We start from the raw sequence: 20,584 nt of genomic DNA, 5'->3' as shown, positions 1-20,584 counted from the left end.
CTCCTCCTCTTCGTCTCTCCAATTTAACAGAGTCCTATCATGGCGGTACAGGGGATATTCCCATCTGCTGTGTCAGTGTTTGCCTCAGTGGCCTTGTCTCTGTTCAGCCTGGCTTTGGTCCTGATGGTGTGTGTCATCAGGAAGAAAAGGAGGATGGAGGGAACATACAGGCCCAGTGCAGAGGAGAAGAAACAAGCGGGTGCAGGCGGTCCGGAGAGACCAGTCCTGCCTTTACCACTGCCCAAGGAAGAACGCCTCATATGAGACATTTACACTTTGCATGCCTTCTTCTAATGGCCTTAATGTGGTATTTGTAAACTGCTAGGTGAAATACACCCTATATTCTGATATGACTGTACCTCCCCAGCGTTTCCTCCTGTTCAAAGGTACCAGAATGTTCCCCTGTTTTACCTCTTGTACAAATAACCTGGTGAAACTTGCATGCTAGACCAAGGGCTTAAGTGTGATTGCAACAGTTCAGAGATGACACCGAATATGGACTGGCTGGGCTGTCAATTTTCTCAAAGCGCCATTATTTATGAAATACAAAAAAAAGGAACCAGTCACCGCTTTAAAAAGTTGAACATTTAGTCACCAGCCTGTTCCCTGATCTGAACAAGAGCAGTTGAGGTCAGCATTTAAAGATTTCCCTGCGATGAGGAATATGACCTGAAGTATTTTTTTTGTATTTGTACATAGGTAGTCTGTTTTTTACACTTTACAAATACTCTTGCTATCTATGTATTTATATATGAACATGCGTTTATTTTCACCAATGAAGAGTAATGATTAAAACACCGACAATTGTTGTGATGCACTTTGATGATTTTGAACTATGAAATGTTTGAATATATAATAAATCCTCATATATATATATATATATATATAGATATGTATGATGTAAAAAGTGTGTTCTTATTAGACAATTAGGTTGCAAACACAGTAAAGCTGTGAAGTCCTCACAGTGTCTTGACGCTTTTGATAAGGCAGAAGTCTGGTTTTATTTACTCCCAGTCATGCAGATTAATTTTGTTAGAGAGCACAATATGACTGGCATTTCCTCTGACAGCCGGATGTATGTTAATCCATTGTTTTGAGTGATTTCATCTTGACTATTTTGTGGGGTGGTAACTGATTTCTATGATGACAAACCTATAGTTATTTACTTCAATGTAGTTCACTTATTTCAGTGGCTCTATCTTGGTGACACATCCAAACTGCAATTAATCAGCCATCCATCCGTTAAGAGGAAAAGATTTGGATTTAGGTGTTTACAACACTTTGGCAAGGTTTGCCAACTGGTCATCTTCACACCAACTACGCTTCAAATCTCCTCTTAAGTTCTGAAACTTTAGGGGGAGGCAAGTCTTCCTCCTCAGTGGGTTCTGATTGGCTCTCTGCTTTGGATTCAGTGTTTGCAGCCTTTTGGGTGGTTCTGTCTACGCCCTCCCAGGTACGAGGCACACTGTGGAGACCTTGCCCACAGGCCTGGGACTGGAACCGCGCCACGGCTGATAACACCTTGGGAGAACAGGACGTCTGTGCCACCTCTCGTTCCTCTCTCCCTCCCTCTTGTTCATCTCCTTTTCCCTGAACCATGGACATTTCAGAGTCATAGTCTGCTGTGTGGTTTTCAGAACCGAGACAAGCTTTGAAATCTAGGCCAAATGTGTCTTGTCCCTGTTGCCTCTCAAATGGGTCCACACTGTTGTGGCCACAGTTGGACTGAGTGGCCATGCTACTGGATCCATTTCTGTGCAAGGATCCTGTCATGTCCATACCTTTGTCTTTGTCTTCATTTTTCTCTCCCTGACATGCCAAATCTTCGTGCATTTTAACTGGCTCCTCTGTTAATTTCATCACCCCTTCTCTCACTATGATCTCATCCTGGTTTTCCTCCCTGCTGTCTCCACCGCACGTATTGTTCTCCTGCCTCTCAATTCTTTCTTTTATGGTCTCCTCTACAACACCTACTTTAATCTCTTGGTTTCTTTTCTTTTTTTCTTCTACCATAATTTCCTTGCAGCTTGTTTTCTTCATGTCTGTTTCTTCCTCTCCACTGTTCCTCTTCATTGCCGCCTCCATTTTCTCTTGGTCATTTGTGTTTTCTCTCTCCACTTTCACTTCCCTTTCTTGTTCTCCCCATTGACATGAAACCAGCGGACTTTCTGACTTGTGCTCTTCTGGTATGGTTGGATCTGGAAACAGCCAATCAGGCTCCTCTGTCTGGTCTGACTCCACCCCTAAGATCTGTAGCCCCTCCTCCAGATTCCAGCTGTGCAGGCTCTCACTGCCACTGATGGATAGAGACAGACTCTCCTGGCTGGGGTTTGCCGGATGCTCCTAGCAATGAAATAAGAAACCACAAGAAGTGACACACTCAAGATGAGCCCGTATGCGTTTGTGCACGTGAACATGAATGTGTGTACATCTTACATGTACGTGCATGTCATACACGCTCATTTCAATGAGCCCCCCCTCCATCCACCCCCCCCCCACACACACACACACACTCACTGTTCTGATGTAGTCATTGCTGTTGGGTCCAAATAGATCAAGGCTGCGTGTGCCATACAGCAGCCCACGCTCATGGGAGCTTCGGGAGCTGAGTGTTTCAAAAATCTCCCCGAGGAGATCCATCTCCTCACACAGCAGTGAGTCTCCCCCTTCCTCCTCTTTGCTCTGTAGTTCAGAGTCAGGGTCTGCCACTGGCCCAGACCAGGCCCTGATGCAAGCAAGAAATAAAAGGACATATAAAGGCACAGACGAGGTATAATACTACATTCTGTTTAATCTTCTGTTCCTTGGGTTTGTAACACCTTGACTTCCCCCTCTCCTCTTCTCATTCTATTATTCTCTCTCTCTTTCTCACGCTCTCGCTCTCACCCATCCCAGGTGTCTCTGGTGATCCCTGCATTCTCCTCTTCTGTGGGAGTCCTGTGTTTGTGAAGAGGCCGACGAGGACGAGACTAACATGACACAACATAACGTGACAAAGAAAGCCATAGCCACAAAACAGACCCCATTGATAATTAGGGGTTGTGGTGATTGGTTGGGCATTGGTGTGTGTGTGTGTGTGTGTGTGTGTGTGTGTGTGTGTGTGTGTGTGTGTGTGTGTGTGTGTGTGTGTGTGTGCGTGTGGTTAATTTACGCAATGCACATTGAGCAATGTAGGATACAGATTAGCACATTCAAACAGTATTGAACAGCAAAATAAGTGAATTAGATAATAACGATGCCTTTTTGTCTAATGTGACCCATTTTTTTGTTTTAATATCACAGTTTGGTCGGTGGAGAAAATGTATCGGATCTCACCGTCCCAAAGTGTTGCGTGATGGGAAGACGGTTCTGTAGGCAGTCAGACTGGGCACGGCGATGGGATACTGAGCCGCCCCTCTGAAGAACGTTTGCGTCGCCTTGGGCCTGCAATACACAGGCGTGTCGCACATGTTCAGACACGCACCAAAGAAGAAGGGAATTAGTAAAACATTGGGCGGAACGTGCATCCATCTGCAAACTTGCATTTACACAAAACCATGCACTGACCTTGTTTATCAGCAAGTTTTTCAACCCCAGTTTTGTAAAACCTTTGGCCTGGAGGAGTGAAAAAATACACAAAGTATCGCTTATGTAACATGCAAACCACATGCAAATACAGCTCCCCCCCACCCCACCCCACCTTTGCTTTGGCTTACCGTTAGGTTTGCCTTTGACTTCATGTTGAGGATGAGAGCACCTCCTCCTTTCTGTCAGAAGAACGAAAGTGTGACTGAAGTCCACTTCAAAAACTAGATGGGGAAAACTGTCAACAATGTTGCGATAGAACTAAAGGGCCATTACCTTCAGGTTACCTACTAACTGTTGATAAGCTTTGCTTCCTTCTACAAATAGAGACAGAGAAACGCAGGAAGAGGAGTAAAAAGGGAAGTGTACGAATGACAGAACAATACAGGAAGTGTAATATCACAAGGAAAAAACTTGGTATAACACAATGCACGAACACACACGCACACAAACACACACACACCAGCCTCTGTTCCAATCTGTAGAATATCTTCCTCAAAGAGGTCTTCTGGTTCTTTTCCCTTGTTCAGGAGCTCCAGACGGGAATCAATGAACTGCAAAAGGACAATTTCTTAATGTATATTTGATTTAGGGCATCATTTCAATTAAGGCATTCACAGCATCAACCTGTTTACTGCTACTACTGCTACTTTCGGCTGCTCCCGTTAGGAGTCGCCACAGCGGATCATCCATTTCCATCTCTTCCTGTCTTCTGCATCTTCCTCTGTCACACCAGCCACCTGCATGTCCTCCCTCACCACATCCATAAACCTCCTCTTTGGTCTTCCTCTTTTCCTCTTCCCTGGTAGCTCCATGTTCAGCATCCTTCTCCCAATATACCCAGCATCTCTCCTCCACACATGTCCAAGCCATCTCAATCTTGCCTCTCTTGCTTTGTCTCCAAACCGTCCAACCTGAGATGTCCCTCTAATATAATTGTCCCTAATCCTGTCCTTTGTCACTCCCAGTGAAAATCTTAGCATCTTCAACTCTGCCACCTCCAGCTCCACCTCCTGTCTTTTTGCCAGTGCCACTGTCTTCAAACCATATAACATAGCTGGTCTCACAACCATCTTGTAAACCTTCCCTTTAACTCTTGCTCCTGGCACTCTTCTCCACCCACTCCAACCTGCCTGCACTCTCTTCTTCACCTCTCTCCTGCACTCCCCGTTTCTTTGGACAGTTGCCCCCAAGTATTTAAACTCATACGCCTTCATCACCTCTACTCCTTGCATTCTCACCATTCCACTGTCCTCCCTCTCATTCACGCATAGGTATTCCGTCCTGCTCCTACTGACTTTCATCCCTCTTCTCTCCAGTGCATACCTCCACCTCTCCAGGCTCTCCTCAACCTGCACCCTACTCTCGCTACAGATCACAGTGTCATCCACAAACATCATCGTCCATGGAGACTCCTGCCTGATCTTGTCCATCAACCTGTCCATCACCACTGCAAACAAGAAAGGGCTCAGAGCCGATCCTTGATGTAATCCCACCTCCACTTTGAACCCATCAGTCATTCCAACCGCACACCTCACCATTGTCACACTTCCCTCATACATATCCTGCACCACTCCTACATACTTCTCTGTAACTCCTGACTTCCTCATACAGTACCACACCTCCTCTCTCAGCACCCTGTCATATGCTTTCTCTAAATCTACAGAGACACAATGCAACTCCTTCTGGCCTTCTCTGTACTTCTCCATCAACATTCTCAAAGCAAACATCACATCTGTGGTGCTCTTTCGTGGCATGAAACCATACTGCTGCTCGCTAATCGTCACCTCTTCTCTTAACCTAGCTTCTATTACTCTTTCCCATATCTTCATGCTGTGGCTGATCATTTTTATACCTCTGTAGTTGCTGCAGTTCTGCACATCGCCCTTGTTCTTGAAAATCGGTACCAGTATGCTTCTTCTCCACTCCTCAGGCATCCTCTCACTTTCCAAGATTGTGTTAAACAATCTGGTTTAAAAAAAAACCTGCTATCTCTCCTAAACATCTCCATGCCTCCACAGGTTTGTCATCAGGACCAACTGCCTTTCCACTCTTCGTCCTCTTCATAGCTGCCCTCACTTCCTCCTTGCTAATCCACTGAACTTCCTGATTCACTATCCCTACATCATCCAACCTTCTCTCTCTCTCAGTTTCTTCATTCATCAGCCCTCAAAGTACTCCTTCCACCTTCTCGGCACACTCTCCTCGCTTGTCAGCACATGAAACCATGTAGTGTTATGTGTCGGCGTTAATCAGACGAAGTCTCGACTAACGTTCACTTATTTTATTCACGTTACAACATAACACCATTATGCTGATAACTTTCACTTGTAGGCTCACTGGACTGGGCATCAACCTGTTTACTAAACTGACCATATTCTGCCATCTTCCAAGTCTTCATTAGAATAAAACCTTTGATTTTTTTTTTGTTGTTTTTTCCCTTTTTCTCCCAATTGTACTTGGCCAACTGCCCCCACTCTTCCTAGCCATCCCGGTCACTGCTCCACCCCCTCTGCCAAGCCTGGGAGGGCTGCAGACTACCACATGCCTCCTCCGATACATGTGGAGTTGCCAGCTGCTTCTTTTCACCTGACAGTGAGGTGTTTCACCAGGGGGACATAGCGCTTGGGAGGATCGTGCTATTTCCCCCCAGTTCCCCCTCCCCCCTGAACAGGCACCCCGACCAACCAGAGAAGGTGCTAGTGCAGTGACCAGGACACATACCCACATCCGGCTTCCCACCCATAGACATAGCTAATTGTGTCTGTGGGGATGCCAGACCAAGCCGGAGGTAACATGGGGATTCGAACCGGCGAGCCCCGTGTTGGTAGGCAATGGAATAGACCACCCAAATAAGGCCTTTTTAACTTCACAGGATCGAACTCATCTAGTGTCATTTCGATACAACATGCAAAAACCTTGACGTGATTATATAAATCCTTTACTTTTCGTATAAGAACTGGCTCCAATATAGCAGCCTTTCTGTTTCAAATCTAAATAATCCTCTATAATTATCAGCAACTGCTTACACCTCACACAACCTGTAGCCGCTTCAGTATCTCACATCTCATTTGCTTGATAAAAATTAATTCGGAAGATTGTCAAAGAAAAATTAAGAGACGGAAAAGATGAAACGTGAAACGATAAACGCATCATATGATCCTATAAGACAAATTAAGACTCTTCACTTAAATCCGACGGTGTGTCCGTTGCCAATCTGCTGCTTAGACTGTGCAGACAGCATATTCGCATAGTCTTTCTTGCAAAAGGTGGTAGTGCTGTGTATCATTGCAAGGCTCAGCGTTTTCGAGGTTTTTTTTTCACTGAAAAATACCCAGATTTTTTAAAAGGAGCAGATCGGTTTTAACTGATTTTCACCCGGATTTTATGTGGATTCAAAAGTTGTTCCTGTTCATGTGAGGTTATGTAACAGTGTCCTCTTGAGGTGAAATTCGGCATGCTGGATGGCTTTGAAAAATAAAAACCGAAACCGCTGAGCCCTATGTGTATGGCATGGAGCTGAACGTACCTGTTTGAACAACTGTAAATGTATGGCACTCTGAAGGAACTGTCTCATGCTGGGAGACTTGTGGTCCAGAAAAATCTCCTCGCTGAACCAGATGTCACCCCCCTGTGAGGAGCACACAGTCATATAGGCCTCTGTATGCAGCTGTAGTTCATAGCTGCGCTTGCAAAGTAGTGCATGCAATTTTTCCTTAAATCTGTCAGTATATAAACTTTAAAAATGATGTTGTTCAGTCCATTGCCGCATTCTAGCAATCTCCTGACTAGAAAAAAAAACTTTTATTGATTTTTGGATGGATTATTGTTTAAGGTAGAAATGCCACCTTTACTCCAAAGTTTTGAACCATATTGTACGAAAACACAAAGATTATGACTGAGTGATTTGAGGCTGTATCATGTCAATCGTACAGCTTTTAGGAATCACTTACATGATTAGAAAAAAAAACACGGTTCACCGACAAATGGATGTGCTACAGTGTTTGTCTTCACCTTATGTTCCTGAAAGGCATCTCGATAGCCTCCAAACAACTGCGCTTGTGCTCTGAGAAAAGCTCTGGCTACACCCCATCCAGGAGATGTAGAATGACGTTTCAAACGCACCTTCAGCCCTGACACCTGGGTGTCGGCACAACAGAGACCACATGTAAGTATGTACTGACATTAGTATATGTGTACACACACATATGCACACAAGCACACACATTACCACATCTGCAGGTATCCTCTTCAGGTCGTCGAAGGGGGTCTCCAGTGTGTTTGTATCTACATTCAGAATGACGACATCCTCCAATTTACAGCTCTTCACGCTCTGTCATAAAGGCGGAAACAGAAATGGGTGCGTGCACCGGTAAAAGGGGACCGATCAGTTTCTGGGCGAAGCTTTTGCAGTATGAAGTTAATGATTTATTCATCATCAATATGGGATGCAGACTAAAGAATGGTATTCAAATGCTACCATGCTGAATAAATGGGAGTTTGCGTAATGATTTTGATAAGTACTTTACCTCAGTGAGACTCGTGTGGACCCCTATGAGATAAGGCATTGGCGCACTGGAACAGAATAGAGGAATGCATGGAAAATAGTATGAATCCCTTGTTTGTATATACTATGTGAGTAGATAGATAGATAGATAGATAGATAGATAGATAGATAGATAGATAGATAGATAGATAGATAATACAGTGGTGCTTGAAAGTTTGTGAACCCTTTAGAATTTTCTATATTTCTGCTTAAATATGACTTAAAACATCATCACATTTTCACACAAGTCCTAAAAGTAGGTAAAGAGAACCCAATTAAACAAATGAGACAAAAATATTATACTTGGTCATTTATTTATTGAGGAAAATGATCCAATATTACATATCTGTGAGTGGCAAAAGTATGTGAACCTTTGCTTTCAGTATTGCCCCCCCCCTTGTGCAGCAATAACTGCAGCTAAATGTTTCTGGTAACTGTTGGTCAGTCCTGCACATAGGCTTGGAGGAATTTTAGCCCATTCCTCTGTACAAAGCAGCTTCAATTCTGGGATGTTAGTGGGTTTCCTCACATGAACTGCTCGCTTCAGGTGCTTACACAACATTTCGATTGGATTAAGGTCAGGACTTTGACTTGGCCATTCCAAAACATTAACTGTATTCTTCTTTAACCATTCTTTGGTAGAACGACTTGTGTGCTTAGGGTTGTTGTCTTGCTGCGTGACCCACGTTGTCTTGAGATTCAGTTCACAGACAGATGTCCTGACATTTTCCTTAAGAATTCTCTGGTGTAATTCAGAATTCATTGTTCCATCAATGATGACAAGTCGTCCTGGCCCAGATGCAGCAAAACAGACCCAAACCATGATACTACCACCACCATGTTTCACAGATGGGATAAGGTTCTGATGCTGGAATACAGTGTTTTACTTTCTCCAAACATAACGCTTCTCATTTAAACCAAAAAGTTCTATTTTGGTCTCATCCATCCACAAAACATTTTCCAATAGCCTTCTGGCTTGTCCACGTGATCTTTAGCAAACTGCAGATGGGCAGCAATGTTGTTTTTGGAGAGCAGTGGCTTTCTCCTTGCAACCCTGCCATGCACACCATTGTTGTTCAGTGTTCTCCTGATGGTGGACTCAAGAACATTAACATTAGCCAATGTGAGAGAGGCATTTAGTTGCTCAGAAGTTACCCTGGGTTCCTTTGTGACCTGGCTGACTATTACGAGCCTTGCTCTTGGAATGATCTTTGATGGTCGACCACTCCTGGGGAGGGTAACAATGGTTTTGAATTTCCTCCATTTGGACACAATCTGTCTGACTGTGGATTGGTGGAGTCCAAACTCTTCAGAGATGGTTTTGTAACCTTTTTCAGCTTGATGAGCATCAACAACGCTTTTTCTGAGGTCCTCAGAAATCTCCTTTGTTCTTGCCATGATACACTTCCATAAACATGTGTTGTGAAGATCAGACTTTGATAGATCCATGTTCTTTAAATAAAACAGGGCACCCACTCACACCTGATTGTCATCCCACTGATTGAAAACACCTGACTCTAATTTCACCTTCAAATTAACTGCTAATCTCAGAGGTTCACATACTTTTGCCACTCACAGATACACTACCGTTCAAAAGTTTGGGATCACCCAAACAATTTTGTGTTTTCCATGAAAAGTCACACTTATTCACCACCATATGTTGTGAAATGAATAGAAAATAGAGTCAAGACATTGACAAGGTTAGAAATAATGATTTGTATTTGAAATAAGATTTTTTTTACATCAAACTTTGCTTTCGTCAAAGAATCCTCCATTTGCAGCAATTACAGCATTGCAGACCTTTGGCATTCTAGCTGTTAATTTGTTGAGGTAATCTGGAGAAATTGCACCCCACGCTTCCAGAAGCAGCTCCCACAAGTTGGATTGGTTGGATGGGCACTTCTTGCGTACCATACGGTCAAGCTGCTCCCACAACAGCTCAATGGGGTTCAGATCTGGTGACTGCGCTGGCCACTCCATTACCGATAGAATACCAGCTGCCTGCTTCTGCTCTAAATAGTTCTTGCACAATTTGGAGGTGTGTTTAGGGTCATTGTCCTGTTGTAGGATGAAATTGGCTCCAATCAAGCGCTGTCCACTGGGTATGGCATGGCGTTGCAAAATGGAGTGATAGCCTTCCTTATTCAGAATCCCTTTTACCCTGTACAAATCTCCCACCTTACCAGCACCAAAGCAACCCCAGACCATCACATTACCTCCACCATGCTTAACAGATGGCGTCAGGCATTCTTCCAGCATCTTTTCATTTGTTCTGCGTCTCACAAACGTTCTTCTTTGTGATCCAAACACCTCAAACTTGGATTCATCCGTCCACAACACTTTTTTCCAGTCTTCCTCTGTCCAATGTCTGTGTTCTTTTGCCCATCTTAATCTTTTTCTTTTATTGGTCAGTCTCAGATATGGCTTTTTCTTTGCCACTCTGCCCTGAAGCCCAGAATCCCGCAGCCGCCTCTTCACTGTAGATGTTGACACTGGTGTTTTGCGGGTACTATTTAATGAAGATGCCAGTTGGGGACCTGTGAGGCGTCTGTTTCTCAAACTAGAGACTCTAATGTACTTATCTTCTTGCTCAGTTGTGCAACGCGGCCTCCCACTTCTTTTTCTACTCTGGTTAGAGCCTGTTTGTGCTGTCCTCTGAAGGGAGTAGTACACACCGGTGTAGGAAATCTTCAATTTCTTAGCAATTTCTCGCATGGAATAGCCTTCATTTCTAAGAACAAGAATAGACTGTCGAGTTTCAGATGAAAGTTCTCTTTTTCTGGCCATTTTGAGCGTTTAATTGACCCCACAAATGTGATGCTCCAGAAACTCAATCTGCTCAAAGGAAGGTCCGTTTTGTAGCTTCTGTAACGAGCTAAACTGTTTTCAGATGTTTGAACATGATTGCACAAGGGTTTTCTGATCATCAATTAGCCTTCTGAGCCAATGAGCAAACACATTGTACCATTAGAACACTGGAGTGATAGTTGCTTGAAATGGGCCTCTATACACCTATGTAGATATTGCACCAAAAACCAGACATTTGCAGCTAGAATAGTCATTTTCCACATTAGCAATGTATAGAGTGTATTTCTTTAAAGTTAAGACTAGTTTAAAGTTATCTTCATTGAACAGTACAGTGCTTTTCCTTCAAAAATATGGATATTTCAATGTGATCCCAAACTTTTGAATGGTAGTGTATGTAATATTGGATAATTTTCCTTGATAAATAAATTACCAAGTATAATATTTTTGTCTCATTTGTTTAATTGGGTTCTCTTTATCTACTTTTAGGGCTTGTGTGAAAATTTGATGATGTTTTAGGTCATATTTATGCAGAAATATAGAAAATTCTAAAGGGTTCACAAACTTTCAAGCACCACTTTAGATGGATGGATGGATGGATGGATGAATGGATGGATGGATGGATAGATAAATAATATAGACAGATAGACATAGATAGATAGATGGCTAGATGGATGGATGGATGGAAGATAGATAGATAGATAGATAGATAGATAGATAGATAGATAGATAGATAGATAGATAGATAGATAGATAGATAGATAGATAGATAGATAGATAGATAGATAGATAGATAGATAGATAGATAGATAGATAGATAGAACGAGAAAGAGACGGAGTGATCACCAGCAGTAGTCCAGTAAATGAGGCGGCAGAACAGGGATGAAGATGTGTTGCCAGTACATGGGGTAGAGCACCCCACTGAGTGCGTGGACACATGCCGTTAACTACAAAACACAGAGCAAGTGGACAGGTTCAAACCATGACGTCAACACACAAAATGCTTCCATCTCGTGTTTGCATATATGCTATATGTGTGATGTGTGTTGTTTATGCGTCTTACACTGCTGAGCTTGCTGGCAAAGATGAGGATGCGTCTCTCAAACAGCATGCTGGCATAGAGCTGAAGCAGGTTGCCCACATCTACTGCCACAATCAACTCCGTCAAGTTCCTCTGGAATCAACACACGGGCATAGGTAAAGCCACAAAAATACAATGCACACGGAGCAATGTAGGATACAGATTAGCACATTCCAACAGTGTTGGACAATGCACACACACACACACACACACACACACACACACACACACACACACACACACACACACACACACACACACACACACACACACACACACACACACACACTCACACACAGAGTTTAGTTAAAATGGCCATCTCTTTCTTACACATGCACATATTGAAAATATACTCAAACTTAAAAAAAAGTCTAAGAGAGAACACAGTGTGGAAATTAAAAATCCAGATGCAAATCCTCAGTTTAATGTCCTGACATACTCACACTCTCGGGAATAGAAGGAAGATACCTGGGGTCTGGAGCAATAAAATATGGGATCTTGGAAAACAAAAAAACAACAATTCAGGCTAAAAGTATTGAGTGAATGTGAAAAAAAGGTGTCTAGCGTTAACAGATACATTGGTTTTTAGATGTCTTTATGTGCTGCTTGTCCAACAGAGACATTACCCAATCTAACGGAGAGTAAATACTTCACACACAAAAAAAAAATCATGAAGAAATTGAAGCTTTTCCTCCAAGATGACGTGTAGTGATTCACCTACAATGCTATCGTTAAAATCGTAACCACTGGGTAATAAAAGGTAAGACTTCTCAAGATATCTCCTAACCAACACTGGCAACCAACACTGTTGAATCTTGAGACCAGAAATGATTTTTCGATGGGTATCTCATGCAGGAATAAACCCCTGCAAAAACTACTATGCACAAAGGGGAGGACAGCCTCAGCACTGAAGCTGAATCACCAGACGAAGTTTTGAAGCCACTTGATTTTGTCTCACTCCGATTAAGATTCACAATAAAATTGGGTTAGTTGTGTGTTATGAATCATGTACACCTATTTTTATCATCACCCATCAATCCAAAGCTCATACTTAATGTAAAAAAAACAAAACATAGACAAGATCAGGATTAGTTTGGGGTAAGGCAAGGGTTTGAATGAATGTTAGCTATAGCAGGTTAGCTAGGGGTTTGTGTTTTAATCTGGGTGTTAATCCAGACCAGGTCAGGGACTCACTCCGTCCTGTCCATGTGGGTATCCAACAGGGTGGAAAACCTCTGTGCTGGTCAAAACCTGCTTTTCCTCAAAGAGAAACACAACTCACCAGCTATCCACAGCACCGCCTATATACTTGGTCATGTGAAGCGCGGCCACCATCGACCCACGCAGACTTACCATTTGCAGCGTGACAGACCCCACCGCCAACGGTATGGGCTGCTTGTAAAGCACTGACAGCAGCCCCTTTATCTCATTTGTCTGTTGAGATACAAATTCAAAGGTATCAGTACTTTAAAATACATCCATTCAAGGTTCCATAGATGCAACTAGGGTGAATTTGCTGGTAGGAACCTAACCTACCTGCCCCTTTGAAAGGTAATCAGCCAAGTTGTTGAGTAGTTTGTAAAACGCCTCAAACCAGGGAAGATAGCTGTAATCAAATTGGTGAATTTTTTTTCATTCGTTTGTGAAATTACACACACACACACACACACACACACACACACACACACACACACACACACACACACACACACACACACACACACACACACACACACACACACAAGTACCTTAGCATACAGAGGCAGGTCCGTGTGCTGTTAGTGAGGCGACAGAAGCCAAACTGCTGGCATCCCTCCATGTCAGTCAGGACAAAAGTGAAGTGCTGCACTGGCACTCCCTCCCTCACTCTGCATAGGGACATAATATAAAAATTGATGGATGGATGCAGAAAGATGGACAGGTATAAAGTGGAAATGAGGAACAAAAAAAAAGAAGAATGAAATTAATTGAACTGTCATAGCAAGCTAAAAAGCACTCACCTTTGTATATCATAGGGGAAGCAAAATCTTGGCAATGTTTTACAGGACTCCTAATGGGGGAGAGATAAAGGTGTGTGTGTGTGTGTGTGTGTGTGTGTGTGTGTGTGTGTGTGTGTGTGTGTGTGTGTGTGTGTGTAGAGAAGTTGTATTAGATACAGTGACAGAAATGGCTCCAGTGTTTCGCTTTCTAACCATCATCACCTCAACGTAACATCACATTCAACATAATACACAATTCATTGTGAAGTGGAGCAGATATGGGCGGGTACCTCATCTTTAAAATTCTCTGGAAAATGAAACAGAAGACCGGGATCTGTAAAAAAATAAAAAATAAAAAACATAATTTTTTCAAAGCATTTAATCATGTATTTTCTCACAAAATCTTACACAATCGTGTGTGTGAATTAATTGTAAAGTGCTTTGAGTGACTGTTGCAGTTAGAACAGCACTATATAAAATGCAACTCGATTGATTGATTGATTGATTGATTGATTGATTGATTGATTGATAATACTCGGGTCCTTCCAACCACATTCCAATAGAATGTAGAGCACCACTAGACCAATAATAACAATAATAATAATAATAATAATAATAATAATAATATGAGGAAGAAGAGGAGGAAGAACTGTAAAATACAAGAATGAGAAAAAAACAAGACTACTGATACTGTGGTGATACACAAATGAGGGTAGATTCACCAGGGGCTGCTGCTCCTTTAAGGCGGACATTCGGAGTGCTGAAGTAGGCACTGCTTATGGTTTCCGGGGTGGAGCCATGTTTGCAGCAGCTAGCGGTTAGCAGGTTGCCACGAGAGATTGTGCTGTATCGGTGTTGTTTTGTGTGGCGAGTAAACGGAATTGACTCGACTCGATCTCTCCGTCTCCTCATTCCTGCACTCCCACATTGGCGATCCCTACATCTCACCACTGCCTCCCTCAGTCCTACGTCCCAAAGGATCTGCTCTCGGCCAGGTACATCTTCATCCGCCACGACAGCCACCGTACCCCCCTGCAGCCCCCTATGACGGGCCCTTCTGCGTCCTGGAAGCGGGGCCTAAGAACTTTGTGGTGGACATGGGGGGGCAAGCCGGAGCAGGTCTCGGTGGACCGTCTCAAGCCTGCCCATTTGGACCTGGGTGGGCCGGTCGAACTGGCCCTGCCCTCACGGCTTGGACGCCCCCCTTCTCAGGCCCCTGGCCCAGCCTCGGCCCCTACCAGGGCTCCGACTCTGCCCCCTGCCCCCGCCCCCATCCCCATTCAGCGCAGCCGTTTTGGCCGCCTGGTCCGCCCCCCGAGACGCCATTTTTTCGTGATAGTGAATTCTGAGGGGGGGGGGGCTGTGTGGTGATACACAAATGAGGGTAGATTCACCAGGGGCTGCTGCTCCTTTAAGGCGGACATTCGGAGTGCTGACGTAGGCACTGCTTATGGTTTCCGGGGTGGAGCCATGTTTGCAGCAGCTAGCGGTTAGCAGGTTGCCACGAGAGATTGTGCTGTATCGGTGTCGTTTTGTGTGGCGAGTAAACGGAATTGACTCGACTCGATCTCTCCGTCCCCTCATTCCTGCACTCCCACAACACACTATTTATTTTTTAGAGATCTAGCTATAAAGAAGAGGACACAGACGTGTGTTAAGCATCATCAACATTTTCCACCTCAGGCGGCGTCGGTGAACAACGTCCATAACACTGGAATATCCACAAAGCACGTGCCACCCTGCTCTCACCTGTATCCATACAGGTCAACCTGGGCTTACTCCTCCCAACACAAGAGCGAAATGAAATGACAGCTCTGTCCAACCACTCCGGCATACCATACCAGTGAAACGTCTGCCTTCATCAGACAAATCTGTACGCCTCCTCCTCTCCCTCTCCGATGGGTTTTCTTTCCAGCTTTTCAGCCACAGACACCGGCTGATCTTTTTTTTTTTGCTGTTTCAGTTAACATTTGTTAAATTAACAATACTAACATACCTTATCTATACTGCACTCATCCAAAGCTGAGATTCGACAAGACATGAAAACTACTACTACTACTACTACTACTTTCGGCTGCTCCCGTTAGGGGTCGCCACAGCGGATCATCCGTTTCCATTTCTACCTGGCGTCTGCATCGTCCTCTGTCACACCAGCCACCTGCCTGTCCTCTCTCACCACATCCCGCGGGGAATAAGATTGAATTTGGATACTTCTTGAAAAGAAATGTCGAAAAAGAAGAAAAAAAAAAGATGAAATGAAATCACAAGAAATGGCACACGATTCGAAATATGTGAAACTGAAATCTTTCCACATACAGGGCGAGTCTATATTGTAACGATCACGGATGAATAGGCTCGCTTAGCCCTTGGCTAACCGGTCAGACCCTTTAGTCGACTGGTTAACGTTGTCGCCCGCGGTGCGGAATACACGAGTTCGCGTCTCAGATGCGGCGGTTCCCTCCATCGGATGCGCTTCCCGAAGGAGGCGAGTAGTGTAACGTACATGAATAAGAAGACACATTAGCCCTTGGCTAACGGGTTGGACTCTTTAGTAGAGCGGTTAGCGATGTCTCCCGCGGTGCGGAAGAAACGGGTTCGCGTCCCGACTGTGGCGGTTTCTGTGGTTGCCCCCCGAATTCGCTACATTGATGTCAGAATTGGGATGCGCGCGGGAGCGCTTCCCGAAGGAGGGTGGTAGTGTAACGTGCATGGATAAGTAGACACGTTAGCCCTTGGCTAACGGGTCGGTCCCTTTAGTCGACTGGTTAACGTAGTCGCCTGCGGTGCAGGAGCCCCACGTTCGCGTCCTGGCTTTGGCGATTCCTGTGGTTGCCCCCCGAATTCGCTACAATATGTTGTTATTCATTCACGTCTCTCCTCCTTCCACTTGCTTCCTTCTATCGCTCCTCCTTAAGCTTTTTACTTTTTTTGAGGAGTCGACTGCCACCCAACGGTGAGACGTCTTAATGCGGGTTGTAATGCATCCATGAGTTTGACAGGGCTGCGTGGGTTTTCTGATCACGTGGCAGGAAGTTTGAGCGGTTCTCCACTCAACAGAGATACCTCCATGCTCTCTATGCCTATTTCACTCTTTCACATGGTTTAAATAGAACATGTGGCTCAAGTAGTATAGCTCACTCGTTTTTATAGCCTTTTTCAGCTATCAAAACCGGTGAGGTGTTTTACGCAGTAAAAAAAAAAAAAGACAAAAACGGTACAAGTACCGGAAGGTGTAGAAAATCGCGACACAGTTTATCAATATAACTTTGTGGCACAATCTTCTGTGACTTATTTACCTTGATTTACATTATTAAAAGCTCCCACTGTATGGGGAGGTTAAACCAAATGTTACAGAGTATGTGCAGATAACATCTGGTGCTGCTGCTAAAAGAGAGAGGCAGAGATGAAGTTTGGTGCAAAGCATGAAGGACCCACCGTTGTCTCTTGCAATGGGGCAGGTGGCCTCAAAGAACCAGTTGAAGGTCCGCTCAGGGTTTTCTCTGAGGGGCAAAAGGATTCACAACACTGTTGTCAGAGGACGCTCAACCGGACCGAATCCCACCTAGATCATATGCTATCACACATGCTGGAGCAATCCAACCCTTATTCTCATGTCAAGTTGCACAGTTTTCTGAAAACCATTAGAAATTCATCACTTTTACAAATTCTCACTTTTCGTCTCTACTGATCAAGGAATGGGTTAGCGCAATGTGGCTAACATACTGAGAGATGTGCATAGCAGAGAGGATGGGGCTAGAGCTGGTATGAATCACACTCGGACATTCAGAAAGTATGGTTATTTAACACAACACAAAACGGAGAGGAAGATTTAAATCTGCTTTAAAAAACAAACTAGAATAACATGGCTGTTGTACTGCAGTGGGTAAGAGAGTAAGTGTAGGAAACATCCTGTGCAGGCACAAGAGGAAGTAATAAAAGCCACAAGAACAGACAGAATGGTAGAGCAGAGAGAGACTGGTGATGGAGGCAAAAAACGACAGAAAAAAGAGATATCAAACTTACTTCAGTCTGGAACCCATTGCTGTCTATGCTTGCCTGTGTCCATGTGACATTTCCAAGAAATGAGAACTTTTCAGCAGGTGTGTTTGATACAGAGCATACCGACCTAGAAAATACTGAATAAACACACACACACACGCACACACACACACAAACACAGAAACGGTAGCATCAGCCTGCACACTCAGCACTAGAATGAGAATACTTCCTGATCTATTGAATATGTGAGGGTTCGCTGTGTTTGTGTGTGTGTGTGCATGTGGTCTATGACGTCTCTAATCTCGACTACTCTCAGCCAATTCGTTCCAATCTTTTTTTGCGTGTCAAAGACAGTTGAATCAGTTCATCTGGACACAACGTTTATTGAGAGAAACGTTTCATCTAAGTGACCTCTTCAGTCTAAACTGACTGCAGGTATCCCCATCAGTGGCATAACGACTGAAACCAACTATCAGTTTCATATGCAACTTGCCGTGACCATTAACGAGAGTTTCAATGGCCATGTGTACTCTTCGCAGAGGATTTGGGAACGTTTGCAGTCACAGCACTGTAAAATGGTGACAGATGTACTCTTAGCCCAACACCCCTCGGTTCAGGGATGGTTGTTCCCTCTTAACATAGATGGCCTCTTTGACTCCCTGTTCAAACGAGCCAACCAAACGTATTCACAACCAAACACAGGTCGGACAACGATATAACATACCACACACACACACACACACACACACACACACACACACACACACACACACACACACACACACAAACACAAATGCAGACATCTACACACAATTTCAACCTGACCGTGTGCAGCGGAGTGGAGGAAGTCATGTACAGAAATAGACATCCTGTTTGGTGACCTCACTATAAAATCACATTAAGATTGATCTCATTTTTTCCTACATAAAGAGTTTCTATGTAATGTTTTCACACCCTTCAAAAAAAACCCAAAACTATTTCAAATAGAGTGCGAAATGTATCTTGGTTCGTACACATTTTGTATTGCCCATGTAACATCAGAATTACTGCTGAGGTCTTTGTAGTGGTTCACTGCATGGCCAGTATGTGATGTAGATCTTGTCTGTACATGTTACTTAGTTGTACATCTAACATAAACACATGTGTTTAGTATGTTAGACGCACCACTGCATGGTGGCGCAGTGGTTAGTGCAGTCGCCTCACAGCAAGAAGGTCCTGGGTTCGAGCCCCAGGGTAGTCCAAACTTGGTGGGTCGTCCTCTGTATGGAGTTTGCATGTTCTCCCCGTGTCTGCGTGGGTTTCCTTTGGGGGCTACGGTTTCCTCCCACAGTCCAAAGACATGTAAGCCAGGTGAATCGGCCATACTAAGTTGTCCCTAGGTATGAATGTGTGTGTGTGTGTGTGTGTGTGTGTGTGTGTGTGTGTGTGTGTGTGTGTGTGTGTGTGTGTGTGTGTGTGTGTGAGAGAGAGCCCTGTGACGGCCTGGAGGCCTGTCCAGAGTGTCTCCCTGCCTGCCGCCCAATGACTGCTGGAATAGGCCCCAGCATCCCCATGACCCTGAGAGCAGGATAAGAGGTTCAGATAATGGATGGATGGATATTACCTTGCAGATCAGGGCCTCTGCTTGTAAGCTGTTCGTATAGAGCAGGCTTTTCATTCCCAAAGTCAAATGCGACAAAAGCTACTTCTTCCAGCAAAGACGTCCTCATTATAACCATCATGAGTTTGATTAAGTCCATCTCCCTCAGCCATGAATAGACTATGCTCAGTCCAGCTTGTGATACTCTATTGACCTCCTGGCTCTTACTCACTATTTCTTGGAGAATTTGTCTCAGGTGTTGTTACGCATTCCGATGACATTCTAATTCCTGGTGATTTCAATATTCAATTGAATGAGGCTGCAGATCCTCTAAATAAAGCCTTTCTGGCACTGGCTGATACTTTTGGATTCACTCAGTTTGTTCAAGAGTCGACTCACTGCAGTGGTAACACCCATTGATTTGGTTTTATCTAAAGAGATAGCTGTTTCTTAACTGACTGACTTGTCAATCACATCTGCTGTGTCAGATCATATTTTCATTAAATTTGAAGCATTATTGGCCTGTCCTGTTAATGCTGGCACAGATGTAGTTCCCACTCGCCACATTGATCCCTCCACTTTAGCTGCATTTGGCCAGCAGTTGCCTGAAGTCTTAGCTCCTTTCACTGTAGTGACTGACTGTTGAAAATTTCACTAGTGACTTAAATGTAGCCCTCTCTAGTCTCCTCCATTCAGCTGCACCTCTCACTACCAGAGCTAGGCGACTAAAGAGGCCTACACCTCTGGTTTAACGACAAGACACATATTCTTAAGCGGGTCTGCAGGAGACTAGAATGTAAATGGCGAAAATCAGAATTGAAAGTTTTTTTGACCTATCTTGGCACAAGTATTTATTGAAATACAGGCGTGCTTTATCGTCTGCAAAAACAGTGCATCTCTTTCACTTAATCAATGTTAATAAACATAACCCGAATTCTCTTTGACACTGTCTAAATTTACTAAAAATTAACCGTCTATTAGCTACTCACCATTCATAGCCCATGAGTGTCTAGACTTTTTCTGCAATAAGG

At 44.0% G+C, this 20,584-nt stretch overlaps 1 protein-coding gene across 1 annotated transcript; it reads right to left on the bottom strand.

Moving 5' to 3' along the window:
- Positions 1-273: 273 nt before the first annotated feature.
- Positions 274-18,041, bottom strand: dennd1c (DENN domain containing 1C). Its single transcript, XM_056280095.1, has 23 exons — positions 17,999-18,041; positions 17,411-17,475; positions 14,266-14,309; positions 13,997-14,046; positions 13,745-13,864; positions 13,533-13,602; positions 13,350-13,430; positions 13,191-13,256; positions 12,440-12,493; positions 11,979-12,089; positions 11,762-11,862; positions 8,094-8,139; positions 7,796-7,897; positions 7,579-7,704; positions 7,094-7,195; positions 4,028-4,118; positions 3,841-3,881; positions 3,696-3,746; positions 3,547-3,594; positions 3,316-3,423; positions 2,887-2,969; positions 2,518-2,725; positions 274-2,343 (listed from the first exon to the last, which is right to left on the bottom strand). The coding sequence occupies exons 1-23, from the start codon at positions 18,013-18,015 to the stop codon at positions 1,318-1,320; spliced, it is 2,811 nt and encodes a 936-aa protein (XP_056136070.1). The 5' UTR covers positions 18,016-18,041; the 3' UTR covers positions 274-1,317.
- Positions 18,042-20,584: the final 2,543 nt, after the last annotated feature.

This window comes from Lampris incognitus, chromosome 5 (genome assembly GCF_029633865.1).
Source record: "Lampris incognitus isolate fLamInc1 chromosome 5, fLamInc1.hap2, whole genome shotgun sequence".
Classification (NCBI taxonomy): Eukaryota; Metazoa; Chordata; class Actinopteri; order Lampriformes; family Lampridae; genus Lampris; species Lampris incognitus.
This window is presented reverse-complemented; position numbering and strand designations above follow the sequence as displayed.